General features: G+C 41.2%; 1 protein-coding gene across 2 annotated transcripts in view; it reads right to left on the bottom strand.

The window, feature by feature from the left end:
• The window catches only part of ASMTL (acetylserotonin O-methyltransferase like), a 56,358-nt gene extending 35,022 nt beyond the window's left edge, over positions 1–21,336 (bottom strand). The window contains exons 1-6 of one of the 2 annotated variants that reach the window (XM_090064369.1): positions 21,118–21,336; positions 17,312–17,443; positions 15,503–15,550; positions 14,864–14,928; positions 11,274–11,335; positions 7,567–7,675 (exon numbers count right to left, since the gene is read on the bottom strand). In XM_090064369.1, the coding sequence (XP_089920495.1) occupies positions 7,567–7,675; positions 11,274–11,335; positions 14,864–14,928; positions 15,503–15,550; positions 17,312–17,443; positions 21,118–21,336 (635 nt within the window). The remainder of the gene's footprint in view (positions 1–7,566; positions 7,676–11,273; positions 11,336–14,863; positions 14,929–15,502; positions 15,551–17,311; positions 17,444–21,117) is intronic. The other variant, XM_090064379.1, reaches the window with a different exon arrangement.
• Between the last annotated feature and the right edge of the window lie 555 nt (positions 21,337–21,891).

Below are 21,891 nucleotides of genomic sequence, written 5' to 3'. Positions count from 1 at the left end.
TGGTTAAACTCCCTCCCACTCATTTCCTAAATAAAACTCCTCCAGTGCTAAATTTTAAGTAACTGGTAAATATTTATACTTTCTAGCTTTGATAGTGAAAGACTTGCACCTCACCGACATTTGAAACTAGATGCAGTTACTGATATGTGGCTAATCATAAGCATTTTTTCCTCATTTAAGGTCAGAGGCAGCATATTATAACAGTTCAACTCTATTAGATCCTGCAACCAATAAAATGCCCTCAAGGCCCTGGTTTTCTGAAAAACAAAATGTCTTTTTGTTTTGTGTTTAATCCAGTATACAAGTATCAGTGCTGTCAACAAAATACTCTTTACTGACTGCCCCCTAGATCACTATTGAAAAATGTAACCCATGATCTAAGTCACTATCTTCCTACAGGCAAACCAAAGGAGACAGGATTTACATTTCATAAAAATATTTCTAAAGCTGTCTGAGAAATATGGTAGAAAATACTCTTTTTGTCATTTGTTCAACTAGTAAATCTTGCCCCCTTAAAACTGTTAGTTCCAATGTACTCCAACTGCTTAGCAAAGGGCAAGTGGGCAGGACAATCTCTCTGCTACATTGGCCACTGCAAAAGGCTATAGTGGACAAGCCAGATGGTAGGATAATGTACTACCTGTCTCAGTCTGACTGAGACGTTTTAGTTTTTGAGCAGACACAATATTAGACTCCAGAATCCCTACAAGTTAAAGTTAGGTTCAGAATTAACTGTGGTTTGAAGTGGGTACAATTCCCCCGATTTCCATAAAGCTGTCCTTAAGCCTACACTCCTTGGGAAGACAGGCTAAAAACCTAAAGCTCTCTCTTGCCAAATCTGCACTATGAATTTTAATTACACACAGGGTTTGAAGAGTCTGCTTGCCTACACTAGAGGCAAACAGGAAATGTTTTCTGGAGATAACACACATGATGGGAGGAGACCCAGATCATTTCTGTAAAAACTCAGTTTCATTACAGGAATTACTTATAACAGTTCCAGTACTTGTACAGCAACATCTCAGAGTTTTCCTAAGGCGCAGCACAATCTCACAAGATTTGACTGTCACCATTCAAAAGTCACAGACCACAAGTCATTAGCCTACACCCTGCAAGCTGTACCCAGCCCAGGGAGCCATTTGATCCAACCTGCAGACACGGGGTTTTGGCAGCAGGAGCTTTCTCTGTGTTGCCACAGGGAGAAACGACACTGGTGGCTGGGTCCTAGTGACCATCTCTTCCAAGTGCTCATATTATTTTGCATGCATTTAATAGGTTGCCATCTTTAATTTCTCCAACAAAACCAGAGATCAGGCTTCTACTCCTTTCCATTACACAGTTTGAAGCTGGACTGGCTTGTGCTAGAGGGAGAAGTAGAAGAGATGCTATGAGCTTCTGACCTATCAAAGCACTCTTGGACACTGGGTAGTAGCAGAGACAACCATGCTGAAGATGTGTTCACTTGCTCTTTCAGAGGCATAACCATAACATGCATTTCTCATGACATGCCTGATATTCTAGCTAAAATTGCCACGAATTTGCCCCTCAAGGTCACAGTTTAATCAGCTGTATAGGCAGGGGAGATTAAATCAAAGTTTCCAAAAGCATACTTCAAATTTCTATTCTAATCTGTACTCTACAAAATGTATTCCCCCTACTCTTAGGCAGCTTAAGTGACCACGCATTCTTTGCAACAGACTGCTAATGCCTTAGGTTTCTTCCCCCACCCAGGAATGAATATGCTCCTGCCCAAACTTAAATGTTCTGGTTTCAATGGAATTTACATTGGTTCTTTTCACTCTAATAAATATTTATTAATTAATTTTGTAGTCAGTTGCTTAAAGCAAGGTTAATGAAACATGAAAGTTGATTTTAATGCAAGGTGACTTACGGAGTCAAGTCTTCAGGCCCAGATGAGCCATGTTTATTGAACCACCCTACGGAACTATCATAAACTAGGTGAAAGCCACCTTTAACTTTCAGAACTGGAGTCGGCTGGAAACCAGGTCTGCTCCAGGTGCTATAAACTGCCAGACAGACAGACAGTTGGACACACCCATTCACCCGAAGCATGTCTCCTGTAGCGGAAGAATCCGGCAACTGTGGGCATAGAGCTGGCAGAAATGCATTTCCGATGCCTTTACATGTCAAGAACAGTTGAAAAGAAATAGAACTGAACTGAAAAGTCAGATCCACGGCTAGTCATAAGAAAGTTTAATTGATTAAAATAACTAAAGTCAAAACAGTGGACAGCATGATCAATGATATGGGGAACAGCTACATATAAATGCCATACCTCTCACTTGGACATGCAGGGCAAGTTAAGCTTGGTGCTTAGCTTATTTACCTCAGCAACATTTGTTATTTATTTATTTATTTAAGTGCAAGATGGCATACGATTGTTCTCTGTAAATACATGAGGAAAGGGGAAGACTTAAGCTAGCATGCAATACTAGTGCAAGGACAAATGGGTCTAAATTGGCAGTGATGAGAAATATTTTTGAAAATTCAAGGAAGTTCAACTATCAGAGTTTAGAAATGGTACAGCAGTAAGAGTAAAAAGAAAGCTACCTAATTAGTGGTAAGATGGAGACTGATCAATGTACAGAGGAGATTGTATGCCATGACTGTATGAATGAGCAAGGAATTGGATTTAGTGCCTTACAGTTAGAGAGAAAGAGTTGGGCTAGGTCTTGTGGGAAACCAGAAAGAAAAAAAAAAATCTTACAGCATCCTCACACTGCTAAGGGATTCTATACCATCAAGTACCAAGCATTTCAGTGGACATGGTCTACACATGTAACTGATGCAAAGCAATAAACTCTGGTGCTTTTTGCACCAGTTTACTGCTCCTGAGCACCATGTCTTGATGTGCACCTGGGACCACAGCACACCAAGCTGGACTGAACAGCCCCAGTTCACAGGAGACCCTAGGAGTCAGCCTGCCAGTCCAGGGCTGTTCCGACTGGCTGAACGTACTAGAGAGGCTGGCTGGGGCACAAGGGTGCTCCAGTGTGGGGCTAGCTAACAGGTAGCATGCCCCACTCCACACTGAAGTATCCTCATGCCCCAGCCAGCTCTATCAGCATCTACAAGCATGTGGCTGTGCACTAAAGAATGCTGCTGCAGGATAGTACTTGTAAATACAAGTACTAACCTTCAGTGGAGCTAATCAGTTTCCTGCAGCCTAACAGGGCTGCACATGTAAGTGTTGAGACTTTACTGGACAGCTAATTAGAAAACACTGCAATAAACATCTCATGTAGATGTGCCCTGTGAGATGTTCCACACTTTCAAGACCCATTCTAGTAATGAACAAGTTTCACTCCAAAAGACATAACAGAAGCAAGCATATAGCCAGTTAGCATTGAGTGTTCCAGTTATGCATCCCCTGACAGAACTCTTAAAGGAGACAAAACACTTTCTGACTTGCACTTGTTAGTAGAGAGCATGAAAACAAGCCAGGTTCTATTCTGTAGCGATTGTCTAGGTCAGTACTGACAACAGAATTAGGATCCATAGAGAGCTAGAAAAAAAGTGCTTGCTTAAACTCAGTGTGATAAGACTTGAATTTAACCCCTTAGGTAGAAGACTTGAAGGGACTGTACTAAAATTAGTGCATCCATCTTCTATGTTTAGATTTTAGACTGGTAACACCTGCAAAATGTTACTATTTGCCTGCCCAGTCTAGTGGTCTCATTTGGTATTAAGACCCCTGTGGACAATTATCTAGATGACCAGAATCAACACTGCAGATGGCACTTTTTATTTGCAGAGGGACTGAGGGTTAAGTGAGGCTAGAGGCTGAGAAACCCTTCCAAGCCTAGAAGCAGTCCATTTACTAGAATATAGAAGAGGTAAAGCCCAAACTATATGTAGTGAGCCCACTCAACAATCAGAAATTTGGCTGATGCACAGACAGTTGATAAACTTTGGGCAGATCTCAATACTGTTTTATTACCAACTCCAAAGCTGAGTTGGTCCAATCAACTTGCAGGTTATTAGTGATATACAGTTCTCCAACAACAGTAAAGGGACAAGCCCTAATCATGTGTAAGCAGCCAAGTATAATCTGGTGCCACACTAATTGGTGTCCATGTTTAAGTGGCGAGTGCCTTCTAATGTTGAAATCAATGGGATTTTGGCAGTTTACATGGCTCATACTGAACAGTGGTTGGACTGTTTAGGTGAGTTTGCTGTGTTACTGCATGTCAACTATATCTTGTAAGCAGAAAACTTCAGCCTTTTAAGGGACCTGACAAATGTTACATTTATGGTGCAATTAATGGATTAATCTCACCATATATTGTAATGCATCATGGATTCAGCCAATTTATGGCACAATAAAAATGTAACACTTTTGTAGCTGGTTTTGACTGCACTTTAAAAATTGAAGGTGTAGCACGGGCCAGACGTGTGACTGCCCAATTTCTAGTCCTGATTTCTGAGCTGAGCACTGGGATTGAGGACTGGGTCTCAGGGTTCAGGACATAGTTGTTCCCTGCCTGAGGACAGGGTTTGGTCAGGAGACCTGAACCACAAGCCAGGGCTGCCCTGTGCCCAATCCTAACTTGACACTCAGAGCTGTGTCCAGGCAAGCAATCGAGCATGGCTATGTAGTGCGTGGCACCACAGACCCACCTGCAGTACCACAAACACACTACACATTCAGGTGTTCCCTGAACTGCAAGATGCAGTGTGGGAGGTTCTTTTGTTTGCCTGTTTGATCCTGGGGTCAAAACACATGCAAAAAAGAAAAGAAAAAAAATTATTTACTTATTTAATGGGGAAGCAATGCATGCCACTCAAAACCAGAGCCTGGCCGGCTGTAGCAACACTTCAGCTGCAAGCCAGGCTCCAAGCAGAAGGATTGCCATGGTTGCAGCTGCCCAAGGCCCCCAGGACCCAGCTAAGGCTGCTGGGGCAAGCACAGATGTCGATTTCAGCCTACCCTACTCTGTGTGGGGTAACTTCCTGCACACCAGATAGGTGTTCCCCAGGGACAAATAGCAGCACAAGGTGTGCTGCTGCTTCTTGTCCCCCAGAAAACAAATGTCTACGTTTATGTGGGTATGGCTGAGATGAGCATCAGGACTAAGTACAGGGCAGCTTTGCATTCTGGGACACAACTGCCTCCTACCAATTGCTGGCTTAAGCTGGGAATAGCCCCAGGTCTAAAAACCTGAGGCTGGGGAGAGGCACTTGAATTTTGGGTACCCTGGGTTTTAAACAGTTGGGCTGCACACACGCAAGGCTGCCCACATGTCTCTTAGACCCAGGACTGCCCCGTGCCTGACCTTGTAGCTCAGCTGAGCATTGGGACAGGGCATAAGACAGTCCTAAGGTTCGAGACAAAGCTGTACCCTGCCCAGTCCCTAGACTGATCCCAGGGACAGTAGCTGGATGTGGAGCAGTGGCGGGCATCATCACATGCAAGCTTCCCCTGTTCCCCATGTCCAGCCAGGCAGGCTGTGCCTGTGCAGCCAACATGTACCCCTGGTTGACAACCCATTATAGACCATCTCTGCAGCTGTTCCAGTTTGGGTTCACCTGTTCTGAACATTGCTGGCCAGAATTGTACACAGTATCATCTCACCAGTGCCTTGTACAATGGTATAATAATTCTATGTCTGTATTGGAAATCCCTCGACTGCTGAAGCCAAGATTGCTTTTTGCCCATCATGGCTACACCACATTAGTAGTCTACTAATACTGCCTGATATTGCTTCCCCCCCATCATTTCCAAAATGACAAAATTCAGTTTATAGCAGATTATTTTAATCTAAATATACAACTTCAGACTATTAATAGCTATAAAATTTGGATAAAATTTATGTGGTAAATTTCTGTTTCTATAACATCCTTTCCATTAAGCATTGTTGCTTCCATGTTCTACACTACTGTCCATACTGAAGACTGGGGGAAAAGTCCTCTTTTAGTTTTTTAATCATATGCAGATGATTTAAATCTCAACCCCCCCCTCCCCCCTTCTGTTACACTTGTTTCCTTGGGCCCTTGTTATGTATATAGTTGAAAAGGAGTGTTGCTACTCATTTTAAATATTCTTGCAAAAAAGCAAAAAACTCAACTTCCAGCTATTACCACTCCCATAACTATACCTGCTGACTGCTAAGGTAGGATACAGACATTCAGTTTCTGGAAGAAGTTACCACTATTCTGGTAGAAGCCACAAGTCTGCATCCATTCAAGCTTTTTTTTTTTTTTTTACTAGAGCAAAAAATGGAAGTGCCAGGAAAACAATACCACAACAACAAAACAACAACAAGGTAGAAGTAGAAGACTACCTTGCACACTTTCCTCTGGGTTAACTCCTCCTGGGGACCAGGAGAAAATGGAGCTAGGGGAAAGGCTACTATCCCTTGCAGAATGCATGGGAGGCAACTACTCCCACCCCTCCCATAGACCAAGAGAAGGGAAGAACAGCTTGTAAGCTGCTCCCCACCCAATTCTTACTCTCAGGTTCCTGGAGTGAGAAGCAAGCAGGGGCCTTTACCCTACTGCTCCATTCCCCTGGGAATGAGGGGACTGAAACAGCTTATACCTTTCCTCAAACTGCAGTGATTCTGGTCTCAGAAAGGTGCAAGGAGTAAGGGAGAAGGCGTGATTGCAGGCTGAATGCCTGTTTTGTTGCCCCCAACAAATGAATTTCTAGAGGTAGAAATTTCCACCACTCAAAGTGAATGCTTACAAGCAGCCTAAGATGTACTTCTCTTTGTTAATGGAGTCCTTCTCATCCATTTTTGTAAGTTCTCTGCTTATACCCAATACCATTTCTGAGCCAATTATCCAAGCAATTAGCTCTGGAGCTCTTTTCCACAATATTGTTTTCTTTGCTCGAGATACACATTCCAGTTTTCACACATTTGACTTGAAAGAATTAAGCCATCTCCCCTTGCAAATATTTGGGCTGTTTAGTCTTGCCAACTTCAATAACTAGCTCATTTAAATTTTTCTTGAATTAGTTTCTTTATAGAAGAATCTATCATGGAACGTTACAGCTGTCCCTGCCCACTAAAAGCAAGTCTACAGACAGACCGCATCACCTCTAGTTGTTTCAGTTACTTTGATGCGATTCAGTTCCACTGAATTTAATAATATATCATTTTTACTTCCCAATATCTTCAATGGCATTAGGCCCTTACACTGGTAAGCAACTCTGTAAGAAGATAATTAGCTAATGTCCATCATGTACACGCATTTCTGTAATATACAAAATACAAATTGGCTTATTGCAGAATATTACAGTATTTAACTGTGCTGTCTATTGCCTGAATTTTCAAATGAAGGGAGTATTGAAAGTGTTCCTAGAAGTCTTGGGGAGAAAAAAAATTATCGTTAACAATTTTTAAACTGGGAACTCCTGTACTAGTAAAATACTGAGAACAATATCCACATCACTTGCTTCACACAGAGCATCAGCTACTGTATAGAGCTATGACCAATTTCTTCAGAACACATGGCAAAGTGCTTCTATATAATTGAGTCTCAGAGCCCTCTAAGGCCTTAATTCAAGTCAATGCTGCTGGCTTCCACAAAACTACTTACATTGGTTCTCCACTGTGAATGTATTCCCATAAAAGCTCCTCAGATAGGTCAGCAAATTTAACTTTTGTCTCTTCATAGAAATCGGTGACTTCAGTCTCTAGACGATTATCTAAAACGTTAAAAACAAAAATTTGATAGAAATTAGAATAAAAATGATAAAACAGGCAGTGTTTTATCTTTAGCCTATACTGTACCAGTCACTGTTTACCTGACCAAAAAAATAAAATTGAACTATTCCCTTTTAGAGACATTATATATATATGTTGATGTTCCTAGAATTAATGGGAACAAGTAGGGAGAAGGGAGGGAGATAAGTGGACCTATGCGAGTCCAAAAAAAAAAAAAAAAAAAAAAAGTCAAAATGAGTAGAACTCTACCACCTCTTTTTCTGCAGGTTCACCTCACAGCATCTCTCTACCCAGAGAAGTCATTATTTGTCAAAATCTGGATAGTAGTAGCTTCTTCCTAAATGGGATGCTTGCAGAATTAATTCTGTTCTTGCATAACTATTGGTCAACTGCTGACATTGACAGCACATCTCACTTGAACAAAGTCACATTCATGGCACATGTCCAACACCAAGTAAAAGAAATACAGGTTTCCCCTTGCTTTATACGGTATATGCATTCCTGGAAAACTGTGCACAACTCAAATTCACATAAAGGGAACCCACTTTACTATGTAACAAATAGGGATACGTTCCAAGACATCGACTGTACTGACCCCTAGACCCATTTCTACCACTTTTACAAGATAATTTTGGTGCTCTCCAACAGCAAACAGTGCCCACTGCTTGTGTGTACCATCATAATGGGGATGGCAACTACAGAATCACACATCACAGACCACAAGCAAGGAGTACGGATCCATGCAGGAGATTGTGGTCCCTGTCACTCTCACAATGCACCACACAAAGTAGCCATCTGCAGGTTTCCACCACACTGATTGCATAACAGTGAATTTACCTCACATAATAAATGTTGGTATCAAGAGGGTGATCACATGAGAGCAAATTCACACATAACAAACCTGCATAAAGCAAGGGAAACCTGTACAGCAACCACCCTCTAACACCATAGATGTCATCAAAGACCCATTATATCCAAGAGGGTGCTACATAACTGCAGCTGCATGCATATGCATACAACAGCTGGATCAGATTTGCTTTTATGCAGAAGTCCCCACTGACTAATTGCTTCCTTTTAAAATGTAACATCCCCTCTCCCCTTTTTAAACCTTGCCTCAAGCTGGTTTCTAGAGCTGGATGGGGCAGGGGGAGGCTGTTTTGTTTTTTGTCTGAGACAGCCTACAAGTTTCACATATACTGGTATCAAACCAGGTTCTTATTTCTTAAGGCATGTTGATTTCCTTCCCTTCCCCTACCACATCAATATCTCCTTTTCATTTGCAGTGCAGAACTCCAGCTAGCATTCTGATAGCAGCAGAAGTTGCTCAGGCAAAATATGCAAGAGATCTGCAGCACAAGTCATAGTGAGGAATTTTATCTAAGGCTATAATGAGTAATGAAAAGTTTAAGAACATTTCCCATAAAGCAAACCTTGTTTGTTTGTAACCATCTGGTTAAAATAAATACTGTGCATGTGTAAGTATATATTGTTGATAATATATGAACAGAATATACATTTATAAAAATCTGACTGCTGTTTAAAGATAACAATTCAGTAACTAGGTTTCCAATGACCCACGAACTGAAAAACTACATGCTGTAAAAAGATCTTGTCAGCTGTAGTATTTTGGGAAGTATATTCATTTGAGTACACAATATTTTAAATTACATTCTACTGTGACTTAAAAATTCATATGTTTAGCAGACTCTAATGTAATGCCCTCAATACTACAGGACTAGTCTTCCTTACATATTACTAGCATTTTATACGGTTTGTATTAATCCCCTCAAAGTTTTTGGTCTGTTGTTAGACAGGGCTCTTGCCTACATCCGCACATTATATTCATAAGAGTATGGGCCTACTGACAAACTTTTGTTTTCAAAGATTAAAAAGCAACCCCCCCCCCCACCCCAAAAAAAAAAAAAGCCCCAAAGCCACCACATCCATTCTAGGGAATGAAGCTTCCATAAGTGTTATACAGAATCTATAAAAACAGAGAAAAAGATCTGGTCAAAATTCAGCAATCTGATCCTCATAAAGGGAGTTTCACTAGCGAACGACCTTCTCAGTTTTTAGACCGAGTTGTAACCAAGGTGGGGGAGGAGAGGAAATCAAGCCATGGAATAATACAACACAGAACAGTTTAAAAATAGAATCCCTTATTGGTCAGATTTTTTTTGTGATGTTAAACAGATTTACTGTGATGTTAAACACAAAATGGTCCAACTCAAGTCTTACAGAATTAATGTCTTAATACACTGCCTTTTATTTAATCTAGCACCCAAGGAGATTTATTTAAAAAAGGACTACTATTAAAAAGAAAACTATTAACAAAGGAAACCTGTTTCTACTAATCTCTTTCTACCATTTAAGTATTGAAAACACTAGATAATCTTCATGTTATGTCTACTCTACGGAACCACAATTCTCAAAATAAGCCAAACAAACACAAACAAGAAATTAACTATGGGCCAGATTCTACCGCCTCTCACATGTTCTACAGGATCATACTCCCAAGTCTAATCCAATACCCAGAATAGCGAAAAAATATTCTTGTACATTTAGCACCACTGAAGTGACTACTGTGCCTCATACTCCTTGGATGAAGGCTGTGCAAGATGTACAAAGTGTTAGCAATAAAAACCTAGGATTCTGGACTAGCCCAGGGAATGATACAACACCTTGTTCGACGAGTGACAAAAAGATTTTAAATACTCGTAGTAAATCAAGCCAAGTTAAGTGAGCCTAAACAAAATCAAAGTCCAGTAATTAGCTATAAAGTGATGAATTCTCAAACAGGTGACAAAGAGGCAGTCTGTTTCTCTTCAACTTCTCAAGTCAGTCGGGCTCTTCGGCAACTGGTGTCAGAGACTTCTCACTCTTGAAGCGCATGAGCTGTTTTACTGCCTTTTTATACCCTTAGTTTAGCATCCTCAAAGCATTCTTTAGTTGTGTAAATCAAGAGCGTCCCAAGCAGTAATTGACAGGAAAAGCCTGCTCATTACTGTTATCAGGAATTTTTAATTTGAATGAGTTAACCTCTTCTTACCGAAGAAGGTATCCAATTTGAAACATCAAGAAACTGATTAACAGCCAGGAAAACCATTCTAAAAATCAGGAGGAGACATTACATAATGGAAAGTGTCTCTTCCTGCACATAAACATGAGTTAGTCGCAAAAGAAATATTTACCATACTAATTAATCAAGGATAGATATTTCATATGGTTACACACCAGACAACCAAGAGTCTGCTTGAAATCATTCTGAATATAGCAAGATAAGCTGGAAGAGATACTTCATTATTCCTTCTTAGATGGCCTAGCCATGAACTTGCATCCTTCTGCGTAATGCAGTTAGCATTACTATTCTGTATTTTAACTTTTAGTAGGCCCAAGCTTAGCATGAGTTCCGGAGTCACTCATTATAAAGTTTGTGTTTTAGTGGGGCTGTTTATTTAATCAACTGACAAGGGGAGCAGAAATAGACCCTCTACCAAAAGACTCTAACCTCCTATTTAGGCTATGGATGCCTATAAAATACTTGGACTTTTATAAAGTGCATCTCTACTCTGTAATTACCTTTACTGTTGCAATGAACAATAGCCACTCCTGTAAAGACACTGTGTTCCTTCCCACTCAGCCTATAAAAAAGGAAAAAAAAAAAAAAATTACAATTCAGACAATAACTTTATGAAATCTGTCATTTGCAAAAAGTCTTAATAATACAAAGATGCATTACTTATACCAAAGTTGGTTGCCCAGTGAAATAAGCAAGGCCTGGAAAACTACAAACAGCGCTATGATTTCCTATATATAATATACAGGGCTTGGATTTATACTTCTTTCACCCCTCAAAGTGATAAAGAGGCAAACCCCCCCAAAAACAACAAACCCCCCCCCCACTATGGAAGGTTTTTAGAAACTACCAAATCCAACACACAGGTTACGTCCCCATGAGTAGGAACATGCATCTCCCCAGCGACAGCAGTGGCACCCGAGTTGCCCCCAGCAGTCTTACCTAGGGTCCTGGGGGCCTCCCATGACTGCAGCAATCTGGGCACCCAGAGCCCAGCTGGCAGCTAGATCATAGTTCTGTCTGTCCAGGCTCTGGTTTTGGGTGGTGCACACTGCAGCCACACACACCATCCTGCTCTTTTTCCGGCATGGGTTTTTTAAATACCAGGAATTCCCAGTATCCAGTTTTGCCACTGCTACAAATATGAAGAATGGCAAACAAGCAATCACAAGCACCATGTGCATTTCACAGTGCCTCAAAAGGCTTTGAGGCGTCACACGTTCCTGCTTGCGGGGATGCGCCTAGTGTCCCAAAGGGATAAATGCCTGCTGGCTCTTCAGGGGTTAGATAGCTGGTGATGTCAGCATTTACAACGCCAGAAGAGATGCAGCCATCCGACAAAATAGAAAAAAACCCCACATTATAATTTCTGTAACCAGATACCAACACCTAGGTTATACAGCCTTTTTTCGTGCCAAGTAGTACATGAGCGAGTATTCGCATATATTTCAAATCAGCCTAATGACATGGCAGGTTACCGCTAAAAAAAAAGTCAGTAATCTATTTGTAGGGGACCCCAGAACCTCACATTTCTCCCAATGTACTGTCTCTTGTACCAAGAAACAGACTGAGGTTGCCCTGGAATAACTCTTTACCCCAAAAAGCCTCTATTCCACTGCCCTTATACTAGACCCCACAGCTACAGTAAGGACTCTGACAGCTCTAGCTTGTGAAAGAAATGTTAGGTCCCCCTTTGCATATAAAGAGCTAGTGTGAATCATCTGAAACTCTCTACTGACTGCTTATGGAAAGAGTAGACAGAAGAACAGAAGGATTTATTACATAGAAGAAAAGTTATCCAAGGAATCTCTCTGGAATTCAGCTAGTGATTCCGCCAGCCCTGGCTCCTGGAACCCCTGAACCTCAAAGCCTGGGATCAAAAAGCCCATGATTCTCTCCTACTAGACAGTAAAGAGCCTCCAGGATAGCCCCTAACATTATACTAGTTGCTTATGGAGTCATCAGAAGCCTCCAGAAGGGTCTTGTCTTTGAGACGTCTGGTATTCCTCCGCTAGTGATGGCACATCTCCCTCAGCTGCCTTTCATATGGGGGAGTTGATTTTCCCATTACAGGTAGGCAACACCGAGTGCCAATTCAGTAATGTCTCCTGCTTGTATCCAGGAGGAGCAATCACCTTTAAATATACATCCCTAAGTTCCTCAGCTAAACCATCTCCAAAACTATGAAGACGTACATAAACCGCATAACAATCTACATGGTGATAAGTGATGTAAATGGATACAACCCAACATATTCTTTCCAACAAGAACATGCATGCCATATCTGTACAACAAAATATTTGTGAAACCCCACGGACCCCCAAAACATAACTGGGACACAAATATCTTCACTCACTGTTAGGGGCAATGCTTTTAAATTAGGCTCGAGTTGGTGGCAGGGCAGCGTGCAAAGCCAAACTTGCTGTTTTATAGCAAAAGGATTTTATTCTCCAGAACAAGCGATGGATGTTTCTCAGGGAACGCTGAGCTTATACTTACACAACTGCTAATAAACTTAACAAGTAGCTGATCATTTTTGCTTTTTATCTATGAAGTGTAGCCATAATGTATATTAATAATGCAATATTAGAAAAACAAATATGGAATACCTTAAGATGATCTTTGACACAATTAAAAAAAAAAAAAATCAACTAAAATATTACACTGAGTGGTGTTAAAGTCAATGGGATTACTTGAGAAATGAAGTATTACTCCATGTAAGAAAATCTGCAACTGGCCCTTTAAAAGTCTGTATGACTGATCATGATGATTAGTTTACACAAACCAAACAAGAATTTGTATTAATAATACTGACAGAATATTAACCCTAGAAGGGATTAACTGGGAAAAAAAAAAAAGTTTCAGGTATACTGAATGGATATCTATGTTTTTTAAAAGACCATTTGTGGTGATAGTAATGCAAATGAGAGGTAATCCAATTCTGAAATTCTCTTTTGTAATATGATTATGGGTTTTTTGTAAAATAGAACATTGATATAATAAAGTTACATAAATCATAACTGTCTCACTATTGACAAGCAGCATAGAAGTGTTAGATGTTTGTTATGGTATATTTTGTGCAGAATTGCAAGTCCTCCAAAATAGAAGGACACCAAGTTATCATGCAAGGCAAAGTAGTTTTCTTCAGATAAAGTACAAATCTAAGTTCTCCTTTAAAGCATCAGAACAGGATAAACAAGCCAACATTAGAGAGATCAAATAAGAACTACTGTATTAGCTTATCACAGCTTCCAGGACTGTGTAATTAGAGCTTAAAAATGGCAGTGGTGGCCTTAGAGTTGCTGGGGCCCTGGGCAAGTCATTTGGGACCCCTTAGAGGCTTTAGTTCTGATGACCTACAAGCAAGTCAGGCATTAGTCGCAAAATTTTGGGGCCCCCGGCAGTCGCACAGTTTGCCCTCCTCTAAGGCCGCCACTAAAAAAATGGCAACAAACTTTAAAGAAACAGCTTGTAAATGCAAGAAAGAGGCTCCAAAATGGAGAGTATGGCATCATTAAAACTTAAGGGATCAAAAGTGTTCCACAGAGAGGAATGGAGGCCCAAGATTACTGGAAAGATTCCAAAAATTGATAAGAAGGTATAACAAGGTAAGCAAAAAAGAAAGTTTTTCTCTTGCCTAAAGTACAATAAAAATAAAATTTGCCGATATACAGAAGAATACAAATAAACAAGTTCCTGATTAGCTTTCTCCAAATTCCTCACAAACACCAACTCTGTATGCAAGAGAAAGCAAGGGTCCAATAACTAAACATCTGCTTCATTTTAAGAGGTTATAATAGATTAGGAAAACAGTAAAGATAGGAAGAAACTACATTAGTTAACTTTATAGTTGAGATGTCAAAAGATCAGTTAGAAGAGTCAAAAGAATGATTACTATATACACACACACACCCCCCCCCAATAAAAAACTCAAAAAACCTCCTTTAACATATTACTACTTTGTGATAATGCAAGTGGTAAGTTTTACATACCTGCATGTATGAGTTTAGAGAATCTGCACATCTACAACCACTTTTCAAAGCATTATTTTGAATAGCCTGACTTGTTTAACAGCCTACTGAAAGCTACAAACCTTGACAGCATCCTGTATGCATCTTGTTTATCAATTGGTTTCTCCAGAATGTGTTCATCAACAGTCTGAAATGGAAAGACAAAAAGTTCTGCCTCTCTGCTGAAACAGGTTTCATTCCATGGCATTACCTGGCCCCCTAAGCAATATCAGCCAACTAAAGACCTGTCAACAAACCTTGGAGAAGCAAGCCCCCCCGACCCTCCTCCTTTTCTGAAAATATAAAGCGGATATCAGTCCAAGCTTTCTTTCCTTCCTTTGGCAGTTAGATCTGTAAAGGTAAGAGGATAATTTAGCCTCTACTAATATTGTCCTCCCTCCTGAGGCTACCAGTAAAAGAGAAAGTGCCACTTAAATGGCACTGCTAAATAGCCACCACAGGACACTGAGCATCATCCTCATTTCCCGATGTACACAGTCTCATAACCAAGTGCCTCTCCCCAAATACAGAGCTCAGTGTGAATTATGGAATAAAAGTCTCAATAAAATCCAGGTGGGGACCTACTGTCTGTCACTTGGTATTAGAAAGTATACAAGAGAAATAATGTAAGACTGGAGGGGAAGGGGTGGGGGGAGAAAAATTGAGTCGAGTCATTCAAGTGCACCACAAATGAGAAAAAAAGAACGAAACAGAATTCTTACCACAATAGTGTCTGCTCCTATGACAATATCTGGAGTTCTAAGGTGTTTCTAGAAAGGCAGAGAGAATATTTCTAAAAAAAGACTGTAAATCCACAGTGGAAAAAACTGTTAAAGATACTGATTCATATTACCATCCATGAGAAGAACCAGTGGTTTACTCTCCCACATTACTTAGAGTTGTGCAAACACTAGTCTATGGAGGAGGTCTGGACAGGTGTAACCAAGACCAGCATTTTACCTACAGGAAGTTATTGGTAAAAAGTACATAAAGCAAAGTGCTCAATTTGATCCACAGGGTTCATGTGGAGTTTCAGGATGGGCAGTAGAAAAATCAAATAGTTTTTCCCGTAAGCCAAGTAGACTGCAAGTCACTAAGATTAAATTTGGGGTCTCCGCAATTCCAGTCATGTTTGAGACCAGAATTGCCATTTTGGTACATATTACTAGCACAGTGCTCAGTCACTCAAGTTTAAATACAAAAAACTCACAATAAACAGAGGTTCCTCCCCACCCTTTCTTCTTTCCCTTTCTTGAACTGCAAGCTGTTTTTGCAGTCCAGTTTTGTTTTGCTTTCCTATACTTTATTTTTGTTAATTCAAATACTTGCCCTACAATTTGCCAGATTAAAGCTAAAATATAGCTAGGACTTGCATTTACTTATTTGAGATGGAGACAACTCTATATACAATATACTGTTTAAAGCAGCTTGCTTTCATATAATGAAGAGGATCTAGTCTAACTATTAAAGTAGAAATAAAGAATATATCTGCTAGGAAGAACACAGCCAAGTCTGGAAAACAGTAACTATGGTTTAATATAAAGCAGTAGTATTTTTTAAATTTTGCAAGTTTTAACTGGAAATTTTGCAATTACAAGTCTACTATCTGCTAACACAGCACACAACCTAAAAAAAACAAAACAAAAAAACCAGACATAAACAAGTACTATTTGAGTAACCATTTACCATGGAGCTATTGCAATATTTGCTCTGAGAAGCCATTTAATTTGGCAACAGGGTTTATTTGAAGTTTTCAGCATCCCCAAGTTGACCCCGCACAGAGGGTCAGTGAGCCACTATTCCTATCTTCCAGGATAAAGGTCATGAAGGATATGTTGGCAAGTCCAACAGGATATGACGTTCTATAATCAGGTTTTTCAATTAGCTGGACTTCAGACTAGGTCATGGCACAGAAATAGCCATACTTGCTGGCTGAGCATATTACAGGGTAATGGATCAAATCAAGTATCCATAGCAATACTATCCCAGGGTGTTGTTGCCTTCACTATGAACTTTACAGAGGGACAGACAAGATGCCTTTGCTCACGTTGTTAGGAGAGAGAGCAAATGTTAGTTTTCCCCCTTCATTTATGAAGGCTTAGACTGCTCACTCTTGTTACATCTCTTATTCAATGAGATTTCAAGATGCTGAGGAACTAGGTATATTGTCAACATGTCTTCGGTGGGACCTAAATGAAACTGCATCTCTAATCAAGTACCTGAAAAAGACCAGCACACAATCTGCTGATTTTAAAACTTAAACCAATTGGTTGTAGGCTCTTGAAAAGAATGGACAATTACACCTCTGCAAAAACAGCAGCAGACACTCTACAAGCTGAAGGCTTTGCACTTCCTCCTGCCAAGACTAATCCATTTCAGCTGGTAATTGTCAGCAACAACATGCAGGAAAAATATCAGTCCACCTTAAAATGAGTCAAGTGCGCTTTGAAATGAATTTATCGATGCATTCAGTTTAATAATAGCTACAACACCCACCTCACAAAAGTTGATTACTGAAATAAATGACTTACTACATGCATTCTATTTGCCACTTCAAGTGCCTTCTGCTTTGCTGTTTCTATTGCATACTTATAAGGGGTTGCAAAAGATGACTTCTCAAGCGTCTCTTTAAACCATGATGGAACCACCTCAAATCGGAGGCCCTACATGATAGAAAGTAAAAATAGAGCAGTGAGCCTCACTCCAGTATATTAGAGGGAACCTGCAAAAGCAAGAAATTAAATGAGTGAAATAAATATGGTTTTTGCTTGGTTTTTTTGTTGTTTAAGTAGTACTTAATCAAGAAGTATTAATAGTAAGATAGAGGTGCATAGAAGCCAAAATAAATTTACTTGAGAAATATTACAGAAAGCCTTCTGGTTTACCATGTTAAAAGGTCAACTACAGATTGCCAAGCATCTTTAAAAATACAGATAATTTTTTAAACTTATATTACTACTAGTTTTTCTTTATTACTACAAATCTACTGAGAATTTCACAGTCCAATACAAACATTGTAAGTTTTACTCTTTAAGTCAGCATAAGGGTTTATTTTTCCTTATTTTATAAGCTATGTCCATTGTGTCAGCAATACTCAGTAACCTGTTGTAAATTAAAACTTTCAATAAGCAAACAGCTCCATATAAAAGTGAAGAAATACAATCCAGGAAAGCATTCAGCTTTTACATTTGGTATGCATGCAGTCTTTTTACTTCCATCACCTATTCATTTAAGCACGTACAAAAAAAAAAAAAAAAAAAAAAGCCTGTTCTGGTAGGATCTTCTGACATCTTCCTGTATAAGATTTGTGTTCTTTCCAATTAAATTATATTGGTTTTATGGCCTTTAATGAGCATTTCTTTAGCCTCATGTGTTTATTTGTGCAAAAGGTTTTTTTAATAGTTTTATAGTACATCCTTTAATGGAAACGGGAATCCAAAATATAGAAGCAGACATTCATAACTAGATCACATACATGTAGCTTTATCACAGCAACCTGCTCGCTTCACAGGTTTCTTTCTTGAGTCTGTAGCTTTGAGGCAAGATTTGATCTTGTTTTACTAGTGACTTCAGTAGGAGCAAGACTGCACTCAAGAGACTTAAATCACTGTATGCAACAGTTCTTTCACTACTTCAGTTCACCCATTTCTTCCTAACTTACTCTCATATCCCTCTTCATCCCCATGTATCATGTACATTCCAGCATTTCTTCCACCAAGTATACTAATAATGAGCCATCTTGATTAGATGAGATACATGCGTTTGGCAACTGCTATATTCATGTAACCTCCCTAACTCAAGGTCTTCCCAATGAGTTTCTATTTGTTCCATTTACACCACAAAGGCTGCTGCTTCAGAGTGTGTTTTTCTAAGTACTATGCACTTTGAGACTACTAAAAAAAAAAAAAAAAAAAAAGTAATATAAAAACTGGTGGATTGTCTTTCTTGATTATTACTTCACCTGAAGTCCCATTCATTTTCAGGTGATCCCCAGAGGCAATAAGAGTATCTTTAGCACCATAGGCACGAATCCTTAACACACTGAAGAATCATTAGCCACTATACCCTATTAATTATAGGAGTATTGTTTCAACAAGTCTGGGACTTGTCACTGCTGGAATAATTACTGCTGCAAAGTAGTGCAAGACTATGTGACTGGTCCTTTCATTCATTTATGTATTTTGCTGTATTACCCAAAGGTTAATAAGTGTATGGGATACATTACCAAATAGATAGCAAAGAACAAAACAAGGCTGGAGAGAGAAACTCAGTTCTAGAGAACAGATGATTGAGGGACAGGGGCATAACCCCCCCAAAAAACAACCACATTAAAAACACACCTTCCCCCCAAAAGGAAGGAGGAAAAGCATACGTTTATTGGAAGTGTTGACATATGCACTCCTAAAAATAGAAACATTAATTGCTGGTAGGCAAAAGTAAAACCAGACCATCTCACAGGTTACAGCAGCAATCATGATGTGCTCACCAGGATGCCCAATAGGTTCAAATATAAAAAATGAGAGCAAGTACTACAGCACTGTATAACGTAAAGAGGGTTCCCCCTCACCCCAGCCCTGAGATTCCAACCCACAGCAATACAAAACTAGTTTACTGGGCCACATCTTCAAGTGCAAAGAATCATAAATCTACCCATTAACACTGACTAACACGTCCAGTCAGTCATTACCACCGATTATGGACCTGGCATCTTATTTTCTACCTTCACACATTTCACTGACTACAGGTTATACGGGTGACTGGCTCAGAAGATCTCTCCCCCCTCTGGCCTGGCAGCTCAGATCAAGACTGTCCTGCTGATAACCCACCTGCTCCCTTGACCCAACAAGCTCCATATGTTGCACTTTGGGCCCAAGAACCCCAGATCTGCACAATTCCCAGAGCTTCCTTCCTTATAGGATCAAAGAGTGGGATAGCTGGCAAGGACCTCCAGGAGGTCATCTAAATTCTACTCCACACCCCTGCCTGAGGCAGGATCATCCCTATCCAAACCATCCTATATAGATCAATAATCAAAACACCTTAAAAAACTACAATCAACCCTGAAACAACACCACAAGACAGTGACATAACCAGCCACAGGTAAAAGCAAGAAGAACACAGCATCCTGCTTCTGTAAAAGGTTGTCAAGAGATCTCAGGTGAAGAGCTACTCCCTGGCTATAGAGTCAAAAAGCCCTCACAGCCCTTACCACTCTGACCACAGGGTAAAATACCTTCCTGACCCCAAATATGACAACCAGCCTGACCCTAAGCAGAGGGGCAAGACCCTCAAGCCAGGAACTTGCAGCTTTACATCCCAGCAGGAGCACTGGGACACCCAAGGGCAGATTCAGGAGGGGGGAGGCAGCAATGTACTTGCACCTCCCTCCAATTCCCGCTCCACCCAAAGTTTAAAACCTGTCAAAGGCAGCAGCATTTCTAGACCGATAGAGCCGAGGAAACTACGTAACCTCATGCCTCATAACCGTCTACCTGATAGCTTCTAAACTCTTCCACACGTATTAGATTACCATATTTCCAGAATCAAAAAAAAGAGGACATCAGAAGGGGGGGAGGGGAGGGAGCTGGCACTTTGCCCACTGCACCCAGTCCGAGGCATTCAAGCTGCTTGGGCCCAGGAAAAGTGGAGGCAAAGCAAAAAAACACTGGACGTTTGTCCACATTATAAAAACCCTCCCAGACATGAGGAGAGGGGCGCAAAAAAAGAGGATGTGCCCTGGAAAGCCTGGACATATGGTAACCCTAGCCGTTAAGGACCCTTTCTCCCATTTCAGCATCTGGGTGTATGCCTAGTCAAGCTAGTCTGTCTTTTGCAACTCTGCTGTCTGCCAACCTCTCCTGGCCACACAACTCTTATTCACACCCCTGCAGACTGTTTGCAAGGCATCCCAATGAAGGCAGAATAGCTGTGGCTTCCATGCAAAACCCAGCAATACACCGCCATTCCCGAAGCTTCTAGCTTCTTTTTAACTGGAGAAAGATACGTGTTGCACTAGGGCCTTGTCACACATGAGTTTTGGGCAGCTCCCGGAGCTCTTCACCCCTGGACAGCCTTGCACCTGGATGTGGGGAACTGGGCTGAAGTCCTTGTTGCGCGGCTCGAAGCGACACCACTCCCGGGCAGGCTTTGCTCGGACCCGGGTCCCTAACTCGTGTTGCTGGGCTAGAGCAGGCCGCAGCTTAGTGCGTTTCTCAACCCCAGAAGTAGGCCGCAAGCACATACACGAAAGGGTCAGGAACCAACTTTGAAAACGGATCCTCCTTTAAAGGAGAACAACGTGAAGGGAGGTGCCAGCTAAAGGGCAAGGGGCACTCACCACGCTGCAGAGGATCTCCTGCCGGCGCGGAGAGGCGCTGGCCAGCACCACCCGCTTGCTGCCCAGCTTCCCTAGCACCGGCTTCAGCGCCATGCCCGCCAACAGGCCAAGGTAAGCGGCGCGGGGGCAGGACGCGTTTATACGGCGCCGAGCGGAGTCACCCACGCTGCGACTGCCCCGCCCCGGGCTCCAGAGACGCCAGACTGCCCGCATGCGCATGCGCTCTGCAGAGGTGCGCACGCTCGCTGCCCGCCTGCACACGCGCCGATCATATTTACGCACACTCCCTGCCTGCATTCGTACTCACACGCACGCTGCCCGCCTTCACCGCCCGACGCTCCTCCGCCCATAATCACGTCTACATACAGACACAGCCGTATATTCACACACAGCAGCGCGCCCTGCCCGTGCTCTCACACCCATATTCGTATATCGCCAGCGCAAGCGCTGCCTGCGCTCGCACACATTGCCCGTGTTCATTAGACCCCTGGTTTAAACTCGAGCACTCCCCGTTCAGAAAATGCCGGCTCGTAGTTTTCCTTTCTTTTTTTTTTAGTTACAGAAAAATAATAAAGTAATTGATTCTTCTGTTGCAAAGAGCTGAGAAAACCAGTGTGCCCTGCTGCAAGTTTTGACCCTATGGATTTTGTGTGGATTTCCCCTGAGTTTTTCCTGTGAATCCTGTTTGTGCACACTTGAAAGGATATCAAGGCACCCTGGTTGAGAATCGTTGTGTATTCACACATGCACGTATATGTGTGTGTATGTGTGAAA

This window comes from Crocodylus siamensis, chromosome 1 (genome assembly GCF_052110815.1).
Source record: "Crocodylus siamensis isolate JL-2025a chromosome 1, ASM5211081v1, whole genome shotgun sequence".
Taxonomy (NCBI): domain Eukaryota; kingdom Metazoa; phylum Chordata; order Crocodylia; family Crocodylidae; genus Crocodylus; species Crocodylus siamensis.
This window is presented reverse-complemented; position numbering and strand designations above follow the sequence as displayed.